Here is a 13,699-nt window from a genome sequence, read left to right as displayed (position 1 = left end):
ACAGGCATGAGCCACCACGCCCGGCTGATGGGTACAATTACTATTTCCATTTTCACAGGTGAGAATACAGAGTCACAGAAAGGTTATATAACTTGCCACGTGGTCACATGGCAGAGCCAGAATTCAAACCCAGGCAGAATGATGTCCATGCCCTTAACTGCTGGGATATGCTTTGGTGTTCTGCACTTCTTGATACCTTTTGTGAGAAGCTATCATGTAAACCCTAATTCTTATTCTTTTATTCCATAGCAGAGTTCTTCAGTACACCAGATCTTCTTTCTTCCCCAAGGGATGCCTTTTCTGCCCTCTTTTCTGGTTCATTTAGGCATTCTCTAGACGCTGGTGTCAGGGCAACTCCAAGTTATGACTCTTAATTTAGTATGCCTCCTATTTTGCAGAACTATAGCTAAGATTGTATTTAGCATACTATAATTTACAAAGCACTCTTGCTAGTTGTCTTTCCCTTGATCCTGGAAGGTAAGAGAGACAGTGTAGTGATTAAGAGTGTAGGTAGTTCCCCTGGCTTTGTGACCTTGGGCAAATACTTAACCTCTTCAAATTTCAGATTTTTTATCTGTAAAATTAGGGTAATAATAGTATGTACCTATTAGATGCTGGAGAAGCAAGCATTAAAAGAATTGATACATGTAAAACACATAGGCTAGTGCCTGGTACTGTTGTGCTTAATAAATGTTAACTAGTCTTATTTTTTATATAAGAAGGAAATTAAGGTTTAATCTCAATTTTGTAAAACTGTGTATTTAAGTATCTGTATATATAAAGCAAGACTGGGAAGAATTATGCCAGAATTCTCAGAGGATAGTAGAATTATGTGTAATTGTTATTTCTTGAGGCTCTCCTGTATTTTCCATTTCTTTTTATAAACAATCAACATGTATAACTTATGAACCTACCTTTTAAAACATTTGAAACTAATTTTAGAACACAAGTAGACCTTAAATAAGGTATGTTACATATTGACTTAGTTCCTCTAAATAAAATTTTAAAGGCATGCTATATTTGGATTAAACATTTCCCAGACTGCTTTCCAGTAAAAGGAAGGCAGCCACACCTAATTATGCACTGGGGAGGTGCTTCTTTTGGAAGTGAACAATAGTTGATATTTTAGCCTAATTGCAGGATCTTTTCTTTGTAACTGAAATTTTAAAACTTTATGTAAATGAAATATTTAATACACAGAACCACCTTAATCTGTTTGGGTTGCCATAAAAAATACAATAGACTGGGTGCCTTAAACAACAGAAATTTATGCCTGACAGTTATGTAGGCTGGGTAGTCTAGGATCAGGGTTCAGGCAGGTTCAGTATCTGGTGAGGGCCCACATTTTGGTTCATGGACAGTTGTTTTCTCACTGTTCTTTCAGGATGGAAATGAGTGAGAGAGCTTTCTGAGGCCTCTTTTAAAAGGCATTAATCCCATTCATGAGAGCTCCTCCCCCATTACCTAATCGTCTCCCAAAGGCCCCACCTCCTAATACCATCACAATGGAGGTTAGGATTTTAACATAAGGATTTGTGGAGGGGGAGGGGAATGGGACACAAACATTCAATCTATAGCAAGAACTTTGACTCCTTTCCACTGCAGAGTCTCTTCCAAGATGGTAGCTTGGAATAGTCAATGCTGGGCAAGTTCTCTTTTTTTTCATGTGATAGTAACAGTTCCCTAGGGTCTGTCAGGTGTGGAAAAGGATTAAGCTGGTGCCAACAGGATTTGTATTTGTTCTCTGCTTCCCAGCAGCATGGCCAACAGTCATTCTCCAAATTAAAATTGTTGTGACTCTTTCACATGATTATGCAATAGGCTTTTAGGTAACATTTCAATTAAAAAAAAAAAAGGGAAGATTGAAAACCTCCAGTAAAAGAAAGAATATTAGGTGGGATTTGGTGTCAGTTTAAACCTGGGTTCAAATTCTAAACTAGGCTACTTATTAGTTGTATGAGCCAAGTATGCAATTTCACTCAGCCTCAGTTTTTTAATCTTTAATAATACCTGAGGATAAAGTAAGAGAGCTAATTATAGTATGTTTGAACGCTTACAATAAACTCTGTTTATGGTACTATGTTAAACACAATACTTTCATTATTTTATTAACTCTTCTTATTTATTTTTTTCAAGACAGAGTCTCACTCTGTCACCCAGGCTGGAGTGCAATGGCATGATCTCAGCTTACTGCAACCTCTGCCTCCCAGGTTCAAGCAATTCTCCTGCCTCAGCCTCCTGAGTAGCTGGGATTATAGGTGCATACCACCATGCCCAGCTAATTTTTGTATTTTTAGTAGAGATGGGATTTCACCATGTTGGCCAAGCTGGTCTCAAACTCCTGACCTCATGATCCGCCTGCCTCGGCCTCCTAAAGTGCTGGGATTGCAGGTGTGAGCCACTGCACGCAGCCAACTCTTCTTGTTAACATTATAAGACAGAGAAGGCAAAATGGCTAAGTGGCTAAGAGGCTAGTCTCTGCAGTCAGAATATCTGGATTTAAATCCTAACTCTCCCACACTTTTTGATGTCCAACCTCCTCATTCGTAAAATAGGGATGATTATTACCCCCATTTTCCAATTTGGGGAAATGAGGATGATTAATATTAACCTATTCCACTGGGTTGTTATGTGACATTATAGGGTAGTGTTTAGGAGTACGGTCTCTAGAATTGAAATGTCTGACTCTGAATCCTAACTCTACCACTTATTAGATATGTGACCTTAAATAAGCACCTTTTGGCATCAGTTTCCTTAGGCTCATCATGTGAGCCTTCCCACTGGGACAGTCAAGTGTCTTCGTGACATGGGAATTGTCTTTCCCTAGGGTGAACAGAGAGAAAGAAAGATGGAAACCACAGTGACTTTATGAGTTGCCCTCAAAAGTAGCATACTGTCACTTCCATTTTATTCTACTAGTTAGAAATAAGTAGCTAAGTTCAGCCTGTACTCAAGGAGAGGGGAATGAGACTTCACCTATTTAAGGGAGGAATAGTAAATAATTTGTGGACATTTTTAGAACTCCCTACACTCTAACCTCTGCCCACAAATTGTTTACCTTATTCCCACCTGCAAGTAACCTCTCCCCATCCTTATCCTTTCCAAAGTCACAACATCAGCTGGAAATCCACAATGTTGGCATCTATTATAAATATGATCCAGGAGAGACTTCTTGTATGTAGTAGTTCCTTGAGTGTAACATCTTTCAGCTTTAGGGTGACCTCTATAGACTCTACTGTTCAAAAAACAAGAAAATATAAAGTGTAGAATAACTGCTATATACTCCTGTTCAAAAATGGAAAAAAAATATGAGACACTGGTTTTTGGTATTCTGAACTCCTTGTGGGCAAATGTTGCCAGTTCCTTGATTAAGACTCAAGTCCTGGGAATAGTTCATGGCTCTTCGTTCTGCCCTCTGAGTCATTCTATGTTTGCAGCAGCATAGATTTCTCAGACTATTGACTGCCTTTGGAAGTTTGGAGCAGGGGCTGGTATGAAAGCTTCTTTTCATACAAAGATGTATTCCCTTTTAGTCCAAGCTGATAGTGTTTCTGCCAATACAATTATCTTAAAAATTTTGTCTGTCTCCTGTGAGTCATATTGAATTCATTCTTCTAGACAAAAGCCACACCCACAAGTCTCTTGATATATGCTCTTCTTTAACTTGGGCTTCTGCTGGGACTGCTTTAGGCTTCTTTGGGGATCTGTTGTTTAACTGAATGGTTGTCTGAAGCAACACCTTGGACCTTTCTGAGATCTTAAGAATTTTTTTTTTTTGAGACAGAGTCTTGCTCTGTCACCCAGGCTGGAGTGCAGTGGTGTGATCTCGGCTCACTGCAAGCTCCGCTTCCCAGGTTCATGCCATTCTCCTGCCTCAGCCTCCTGAGTAGCTGGGACTACAGGCGCTCGCCACCACGCCCGGCTGATTTTTTTTGTATTTTGGTAGAGATGGGGTTTCACCGTGTTAGCCAGGATGGTCTCGATCTCCTGACCTTGTGATCTGCCCGTCTCGGCCTCCCCAAAGTGCTAGGATTACAGACGTGAGCCACCACGCCCGGCCGAGATCTTAAGATTTTATAGTCTTACCCTTAGCTTCATCTTAAGGTGCTTTCTTGACACAGCCCTAGATTTTATTTTTGCCTGAAAGCCATTCTTAATTTTAGTATGGTGTGCCATCTGGAGAAGATTTTATTTTATTTTATTTTATTTTTTTGAGATGGAGTTTTGCTCTTGTTACCCAGGCTGGAGTGCAATGGCATGATCTTGGCTTACCGCAACCTCCGCCTCTCAGGTTCAAGGGATTCTCCTGCCTCAGCCTCCTGAGTAGCTGGGATTATAGGCATGTGCCACCAAGCCTGGCTGTTTTTTTTTTTTCTTTTCTTTTTTTTCTTTTTTTTGTGAATTTTTAGTAGAGACGGGTTTTCTCCATGTTGGTCAGGCTGGTCTCGAACTCCTGACCTCAGGTGATCTGCCCACCTCGGCCTCCCAAAGTGCTGGGATTATAGGTGTGAGCCCCCATGCACAGCATGGAGGAGGAATTTTTAAAACCAGCAAGTTCTGGCTTGTTTGTATTTATCAGTGTTTCCTTTAATTTTTCTCTTCTCTTACATTGTACTGTAAGCAGCAAAAAGAAACCAGGTAGCACCTTCAAAATCTGCTTTGACATCTCCTTAGTTAGATCTTCCAGTTCATTAGGTATATTTTCTCCTTTTCATGTTAATGAAGGTGACTTTCTGTCATCATATAACAAGGAACCCCTTTTCTCCAGTTTCCAGAAAGATTTTTCTCACTTTTCCTTAACCTTTCACCCGTAGCTTCTGCTATGGCCTGATTGTTGGCATTCCCCCAAAGTTTATGTGTTGGAACTTAACCCTCATAATGATGATTAAGAGTTGGGGCCTTTGGGAGGTGATTATGTCACTAGGGAGCCTTCATGAATGGGATCAGTGTTCTTACAAAAGAGACTTCAGGGAGCCTTGTGAGGACATAGAAGACACCACTTGTGAGGAATGGGTCCTCCTCAGTAGACACCAAATCTGTTAGTGCCTTGATCCTGGACTTCCCAGCCTCCAGAACTGTAAGCAATATATTTCTGTTATTTATAAATTACTCAGTATAAGGCATTTTGTTATAGCAGCCCTAACTAAGACAGCTTCCTCAAAGGTCATCATGCTTCTGCAAAGTTTCTTTGACATTTCTAGTTTTTATTCACTCAAAGTTCATTTAACTTTCACTGCCCAATTTTAGAGCCACTCTCACATTTTAAGTTTTGTTACAGCCTCACCCCAGATCCAGGCACCAAAATCTATATTAGTTATCTATTGATGCAGAACAAATTAACTGAAATTTAGTGCATTAAAACAACAAACATTATCTTATGGTTTCTGCAGGTTAATTCCAGAGTGGCTTACCTGGTGGTTCTGGAGTGAGGTCTCTCATAAAATCAAAATAAGGGTGATTGACTGAGCCTGCAGTAATCCAAAGGCTTGACTGGGGCTGGAGAATCTGCTCTCAAGTTCATTCATTCAGCTGTTGGCATGAGGCCTCAGTTCTTCACTATCTTTTGGCCAGAGCCTTCAGTTACCTTGTGGGGCTCTCCATAGGGTTGCTTGAGTGCCTTCCATTCTGTGGCAGTTGGCTTGCTCCCACTGTGATTGATCCTGCAGAGAGTGAGTGAGTGAGTGACTAAGATGAAAGCCACCATGTGTTCTATGACCTACTCTTAGAAGCACTCTATTATTTTCACTTTATTCCATTATTAGAAGTGAGTCACCAAGTCCAGTCCACATTCATGTGGAGAGAAATGAGGCTCTACCTCTTGAGGGGAGAATTTGTGGACATGTTTTAAAACCACTACAGAGATTATAACACTTTCCTGCTTAGAAAACCTTCAGTGGCTTCAAACCACTGCAGAGATTATATCACTTTCCTGTTTTTAAAAAACCCTTCAATGACTTCAAATTACTACAGAGATTATAGTATTTTCTAGTTTAAAGACTCTTAAGTATCTTCCTGTAATACATAGAATAAAATACAATTTTTTTTTTTTTTTTGAGATGGAGTCTCACACTGTCACCCAGGCTGGAGTGCAATGGTGCAATCTTGGCTCACTGCAACCTCCACCTCCTGGGTTCAAGCGATACTCCTGCCTCAGCCTCCCAAGTAGCTGGGATTGTAGGCATGTGCCACCACACCTGGCTAATTTTTTTTTTTTTTTTTGTATTTTTAGTAGAGATGGGGTTTCACTATGTTGGCCAGGCTAGTCTCAAACTCCTGACCTCGTGATCCGCTCACCTCGGCCTCCCAAAGTGCTGGGATTACAGGTATGAGTCACCACACCTGGCCAATATAAATTCTTTATTCCAATTCCAGAACCCTTTATTCCAGGCTGGTCCCTGCCCATCCCATCTCTTGGATATTGGTTTTAACTTGCCCCCGACCCACTATCCTTTAGCCACTTCTGACTTCACCTCGTTCCTTGAACAGGAGAGGCTCATTCCTAAGGGCTTTTTGTTTTTTTTTCCCTCCACTGTTTCTTTTCCTAGAATGCTCTTTATCCTTTGACGTTTGCCAGTCTAACCACTTCGCTGTCATTTAGATCTCAGCTTAAATATCACTTCCTCTTAGAAGGACCAATCAATTTCAGGTAGCTATACAGATACTTTTATCACACTATCCTAACATTTTGCACATAACAATTATATTAAAGTTTATTTTTTGTTTACCTATTTATGTGATTATTGGGTCTCCCCCTTCACTAGAATGTAAGCCCCATGGAAACATGGGCTTTTCTTTCTTGTTGATTGTTATTTCAGGTTTGCCTAGAACTTTATTTGGGATATGATAGTGTGCAACAAATATATTTCGTGTAACTGAATTATTGCTATTCTACCATAATGTAAACCTAATGGGGGCGGGATTGTCTTAGTCTTGTTCATTGATGCATCCTTAGGAACTGGCCTATAGTAGATATTCAACATTTGATGAAAAACAATATTGTAGTTGAGGAAATTTAGAGATTAAATTTCCCTAGACCACTTAGCAAGTAGTCACCGAGCCAAGACTCAAACCTAGGTCTATTAATTCTAAATTATTAATACCTAAACATACATATAAAGTGCTTGACACATAGTAGTTGTACAAAGAGTAAAAGTGATTCTCTTCCCCTTCTTGTAATTCTCTTGCTCTTCTTTTAATACTAGTACATGTACATTGAGCAGTAGTTGTTTTTCATACAACATTTCTTTAATAAATATTCTTAGATGTCAGCATAGTTCATGTACTAGTTTCCTAAGATATTTTGAAGAATTATGTTTGTTTCAGTGACCTGAAGTTGTCACCTTTTGTATTTTATTTCAGGGCCTGGGATCAAGTGTTAAGACTCTTGGTATTTCATTTATTTTGAGTTGGATGCAACAAAACTTAGCAAAATATAAAATATAGATTACAATGCTCATTCTAAAGTATCCAGTTAATTTGGTAAACATGTATGGCACAAGTACTATTTTGTACAACCTGGGCACCATGGTAGGCAATGGAGTGGAATGGAGAGGAAGAAGAGCTGTCTCTACTCTCATAGCATCTGAAGTCGTAGTAGAGGAAACAAGACCTGAAGTACTTTGACTTTCTGAATGTAATGATCTATCCGCTCCTACTTTTCTCCTTAAGATTTGTTGAAAGATCTGGAGGGCCTCTGGAACTGTATGCCGCAGATAAACTGCATGCCCCAGATAACTGCCCTCAGGTGAACTTGGAGTTGTAATTAATGGAAACATTGTCCTAAGGAATGATGCAGGATACTTTGCTGGTTGTCTCAGTTGAAACATCTCTAACTATTGATTTAGTCTGTTGAGCTATCCTGTATGCCAGGCTTAATTTTCTTTGACTTTGTGGTACAGCTTAAAAAAAAGAGGTGTTGAGATAAAAGTTGCTTTTACCTTTTATTTTTAGATCACCACACTTATTAATCATAAAGATAATACCAAAAAGTCTGATAAAACTCTGCAAGCAATTCAGCGTGTAGGACAAGCTGTCAACTTGGCAGTTGGAAGATTTGTTAAAGTAGGAGAAGCTATAGCCAATGAAAACTGGGATTTGAAAGAAGAAATAAATATTGCCTGTATTGAAGCTAAACAAGCAGGTAGGTGGATATTGATTTTGAAGACTATTCAAACCACTTTTATTGCTTTGGTTATGATGAAAAATTATTGTTTTATTTTGAATGAAGATATATAGCTCTCTGATTATGGCTGCCTCAAACATTAAAGGTCTGGATTAGCTTCCATAAATATTGCACTTCGCTTGGATCAAGTCCTAAATCTGAAACATAGGACTCCTTCACTGGTCAGAGTTAATGATTGGCCATCCTCACCATCAGCCATTGAGATGTGAGACAGATAAAGAAGTGGGAGCTGTGGCCTCTATTCTCTAAGAACGTATTAGTCTACTTTCCACGACCTAGGAAATGGAAATAAGCATTAGTATCCATTAGTATTCTACAGTAAACAAATCATAGTGACTTCAGACTTCATGATGGTTCACGGTTCTCTATAGATGGTAGCACAGAAGCCTTTGAGAACCTAGGGTGTTCTGAGAACTGTAGCTTTGTTGAAGTATCATTTATCCATTAATTTTTTCAACAAATATTTACTGAATGCTGGTGATATACCAGCGTTCTTTTAGGCCATAGCGAGATAGGCATGGACAAATCAGTCCAAAATCTGCCATTGTGGGCCTTGCATTCTGCTGAGGGAGACAGATCATAAATGAATAAATATGTAATGTCAGGTGGTGATAGTTACCATGTAAAAAAAAAAAGCAAGGTAAGAGTTAGGAGACCAATGAAGGTGCTGTTTTACAGAGGGCAGGGTTTTTTAACTTTGGTGCTACTGACATATTGGGCTGGATACTTCTCTGTTGTAGGGGGTTGACCTGTACATTGTAGGATGTTTATCAGCATCACTAACTTCTACCTACTAGATGCCAGAAGGTCCCCTCTCCTACTATGTGACAACCAGCAATAGCTCTAGAAATTGCCCCCAGTTGAGAAAAGTGGCCCCCAGTTGAGAACTCCTGGGATAGGGGATTAGGAAGACCCACTGAGGAAGGAACATTAGAGCAGAGACTGCAATGAAGTGAAGGCCTGAGCTATGTGGATACTTGGGGGGGAAGGGCATTCCTGGCAAGGAGAAAGTGAGAATAGGCAAAGACTGGAATTTTGGACTATGTTCTAAGTGGAATGAGGGATTAGTGGGAGATTTTGTGCTGGGCAGTGACATGATCTCATTTGTATTTTAAAAGGGTAACTGGTGGCTCCTGTATAGAAAATACATTTTAGGGGGTGTGAGGATGGATTCAGAGAAACCAGTTAGGAGGTTGTCACAGCGGTCCAGGTGATAGATGATGGTGACTTAGACTAGACGATAGCATTTGAGGTGGTGAAAGGTGACTGTGTTTCGATATATTGCCAAAGTGGAGTTGATGGGATTGGCTGATGGTTTGGATGTGGGATGTGATAGAAGAGCCAGGGATAACTCCAAGATTTGGGATATGAACAGCTGGGCAAATGGTGGTGCCATCTACTGAGATGGGGAACTCTGAGGGAGGAGCAGGTCATCAGCGAGAGGAGAGTGATTGCGATAAAACCAAGTATATGTGGAGGGGTGGACAAGATCATACATGGTCCTGTATGTTATGTGGATGATTTCAGCTATTATTCTATACTAGGAGTCGTTGAGAAATTTTGAGCCAGATGAAAGGCGTATTGCTTTGTGTTATTTTGTTTTGTTTTGTTTTTTCTTTTTTTTTCTTTTTCTTTTTTTTTTTTTTTTGAGACAGAGTTTCGCTCTTTTTGCCCAGGCTGGAGTGCAATGGCATGATCTCAGCTCACCACAACCTCCACCTCCTGGTGCCTCAGCCTCCCGAGTAGCTGGGATTACAGGCATGCGCCACCATGCCTGGCTAATTTTGTATTTTTAGTAGAGACAGGGTTTCTCCATGTTGGTCAGGCTGGTCTTGAACTCCCGACCTCAGGTGATCCACCTGCCTCGGCCTCCCAAAGTGCTGGGATTACAGGAGTGAGCCACCGTGCCCGGCCTTGTTTTGTTTTTTCAAAACAAGAACATTTCACAGATGTTTTGTGTTAGATAGAAGTCTTTCTGATAGTATGAAGGAAATGAACGAATGAGGACAGACCGAGAGAAGGTTGAGACTGAAGGCAGGGAGACTAATAGGGAAGCTTTTGTGGTAAAACCAGCTAGGCCAAGTCAGTGTAATAGGACTGTAAAGAGCAGGAAGAGTACACAAAATACTCATTAAGGTGGGTGAATAGGTAAAAGTAGGTTGTTGACTAAAGGAAAGGGAAGACCCTGGGTTGAGTCTTGGATTTCTAGCCATTCACTGGGATAGAGAATAAGTTTTATGTGGGAAGCAGGGGGAGATATCCTTATTCTATTCATAATTCATATTTTTCCTACTTTAGAAAAGGATATGAAAGCACTTACAATAAAAGACATGTTCAATAAACTTATTAAAATAGGATGTGAAAATAAATAAACCAGAAACTTTGGCAAACATTATTATTTTAATTAAGCATGAAATTTATCTTTGTACTTCCTGGAAGTCAAGACAAAAATGTTGGAAACAAAGGATTATATAATCTCATTGTTTGTTGAAAGGAAACAAACCAGCTTGTAAGAGGAGAGACTTTTTTTCCTGACACTAAATTATTGTGTGGGTGCTTATGAAACAGACATTACATAACGGACAATTCAACAGAAAATGTGGAGATGTTCTTCATATTACTGTTTCTTTTTGAAGAAAGCTTTGTGGTTAAAAAAAAAAAAGAAATAAAACAATTACTGTTTCTTCTAACAACCACTGATTAAAGCAGGAGTATAGTATTTTTTAAATGAAAGGACAAGCTGAGTCCTGTGCTCCTTGTTGGCTTTGTAGCACGTCATTGTGCTCAGTGTAAGGTGAGAAAGGAGGACGTGGTACACTGACATGAGTACCATACGCCCAGGCAGCTCCATAAATGGAGTATTTTGAAAGATATCAGGTGTCATGGGCTCCACATGTCATCTTCCTCCTAGTGTCACTCAGGTAAGAGTATGAGAATGATACCTTCTGGAGTTGTAAAATATAGAAGGCTTTTTTCTCTTAACACATACAAACTTAAGACTTCATTAAATCACTCCTGTAATGTTTCTAGCCCACTCAGCCCCTACGAATGATTTTCTTTTTTCGGCGACAGCATTCATTTGAGGGAACTAATATAAAGCAGTAGATAAAGAACTGGAGCTGGCTAGGTGCCGTAGCTCACACCTGTAATCCCAACACTTGGAGGCTAAGGTGGACGGATCGCTTGAGCTGTGTTTGAGACCAATCTGGGCAACATAGTGAGACCCTGTCTCTACAAGACATAAGAAAAATAAAATAGCCAGGTGTGGTGGTGCATGCCTCCAGTCCCAGCTACTTGGGAGGCTGAGTTGGGAGGATTGTTTAAGCCCAGGAAGGTTGAGGTTGCAGTGAGCAGTGATGGTGTCACTGCAGCCTGGGAGATGACAGAATGAGACCCTGTCTCAAAAAAAAAAAAAAAAAAAAGAACTAAAGTTTTAGAGTCGGACTGCCTAGACTTTAATCCTAGTGCTTCTACTTGCAAGCAGGGGATATTGGGCAATCTATTAAACATTTCTAAACCTCAGTGTTCTCATCTATAAAATGGGACTGTTAGGGTTTATAGAGGTGTTTTGATGTAATGCTTGTATCATTTCACACATAGTAAGTGCTCAATAAATATTAGTTGTCATTATAATAATCAATTTTTATTCTTACTTCCCTGTGTTGAACTCTTACATTATATTGTTGCTTTTTACTTGGCTACCAGGCAAGGTTTATATTTATGTTTTCTATGGAAGTTCAACAAATATTTGTGTTTGATTGACCTTGGGTTTTCCTATTAAGATGCAACACTAGTAATTACATATAATAAATTAAAAATGATACCCGTGAAGCTGTAAGACAGCTTTGTGACTTTTTTAGGGAACTGATTTCTGAACAGTTTATACTTTGAACAACTTTATAATGTTAAGGAAGCATTTAACCATGGTGGTGGAGCTGACCAAATGCTACTATCCCTCGTACTTATGAGTTAAATGCCTGGGGTCGGGCCAGGTGTGGTGGCTCATGCCTGTAATCCCAGCACTTTGGGAGGCCGAGGTGGGTGGATCACCTGAGGTCAGGAGTTTAAGACCAGCCTGACCAATATGGAGAAACCCTGTCTCTACTAAAAATACAAAATTAGCCGAGGTGGTGACGCATGCCTGTAATCCCAGCTACTAGGGAGGCTGAGGCAGGAGAATCGCTTGAACCCAGGAGGCGGAGGTTGCGGTGAGCTGAGATCGCGCCATTGCACTCCAGCCTGGGCAACAAGAGTGAAACTCTGTATCAAAAAAAAAAAAGCCTGAGGTCTACTCAGAAAAACGAAAGGTTGAATAATGCTGTATGTGCAGGCTTATATGTGGTATCTTTTGTGGTTAAGAGGTGTAGAAAAAAATTAACATTTTCCAGAGGATCAGAGGAAATATTTTTATCCTTTTAGCTATTAATGAGAGAATGCAAAGTGATACTTTTCCTCCTGCCCCTTCTGTATGCTTTAAGGTTAATTCTAAGCACTTTTGTTCTCTGTATATTTTGCTATCAAAACTTTGTATTAGTTACCTATTGCTGTATAACAAATTAACCCAAACTTAGCAACTTAAAACGGCAAACATTTGCTATCTCAAACAGTTTTTGAGGGGGCACCAATCAGGGAGTAGCTTCACTGGGTGGCTCCGTGTCAGTGTGTCTCATAAGGTAGTGGTCAGTGTTTTGACCAGGCCTCTGTTATCTGGAAGCTTGACTGGACTGCAGGTCTGCTTCCAGCCTCCCTCTCATGGTTGTTGGCCAGAGGCCTCACTTCCTCTCCATGTAGGTCTCTGCGTAGTAAGGGCTGCTTATGACATGGCAACTGGTTTCTCTCAGAGAGAGAGAGCAACCCAGACAGCTGCCTCAGTTATTTTAGAACCTAAGCTTGGAAGTGACATACCATTACTTCCACCATACCAACCCTCATATGATGTGGGAGGGGACAGACAGCACAAAGTTGTGCATAACAGTAGGTGGGGATCATGGGGAGCCTTCTTGAAGGCTGGTTACCACAGAATTCCTCTATCTGTAGAGCTTCAGCAATTGTCTTTATAAACAAGACATCCAAGTCTGCATTACCAGTCCATGTCGCATAGCTTATTTTTGGTGTATTCCTGTGTTATTTCAAGCTCCTGTTGTCTGAAAGTAAAATTATCATCTCCCTTCCAATGCCCTTCTGATTTTCTTTAAGCAACTTAGGTTTACAACTTTGAGGCCATTTTTTCACTCGTTCTTTCCTTCTTATCATTGGTCAGGTACTAATTTTATGTTTTCTCATAAAAATGTCTCCCAAATCATCTTCTTAATGTTCCTATGGCTACTATACTAGTAAGGTCCCTACTATTTCACACCCACAATTGATATAATAGCCTGGCTTTAAGTCTTTCCTTTCCATTCTGTTTTATGTACTCCTACTAGATTGATCTTTCTTTTTTTCTCTTTCTTTTTTTTTTTTTGAGACCAAGTCTCACTCTGTCACCCAGGCTGGAATGCAGTGGAGCCATCTCAGCTG

The 13,699-nt window shown here is 40.1% G+C and overlaps 1 protein-coding gene across 2 annotated transcripts in view; it reads left to right on the top strand.

Moving 5' to 3' along the window:
• Nucleotides 1–13,699, top strand: part of LOC105481107 (catenin alpha like 1) — a 72,525-nt gene that overhangs the window by 7,135 nt on the left and 51,691 nt on the right. For both annotated transcript variants that reach the window (XR_011612777.1, XM_071078117.1), the window contains exon 2: nt 7,951–8,140. Coding sequence is in view for 1 of the 2 variants with exons in the window: in XM_071078117.1 (XP_070934218.1) it covers nt 7,951–8,140 (190 nt within the window). In the remaining variant the exon portion in view is untranslated. The remainder of the gene's footprint in view (nt 1–7,950; nt 8,141–13,699) is intronic.

This window comes from Macaca nemestrina, chromosome 14 (genome assembly GCF_043159975.1).
Source record: "Macaca nemestrina isolate mMacNem1 chromosome 14, mMacNem.hap1, whole genome shotgun sequence".
Taxonomy (NCBI): Eukaryota; Metazoa; Chordata; class Mammalia; order Primates; family Cercopithecidae; genus Macaca; species Macaca nemestrina.
This window is presented reverse-complemented; position numbering and strand designations above follow the sequence as displayed.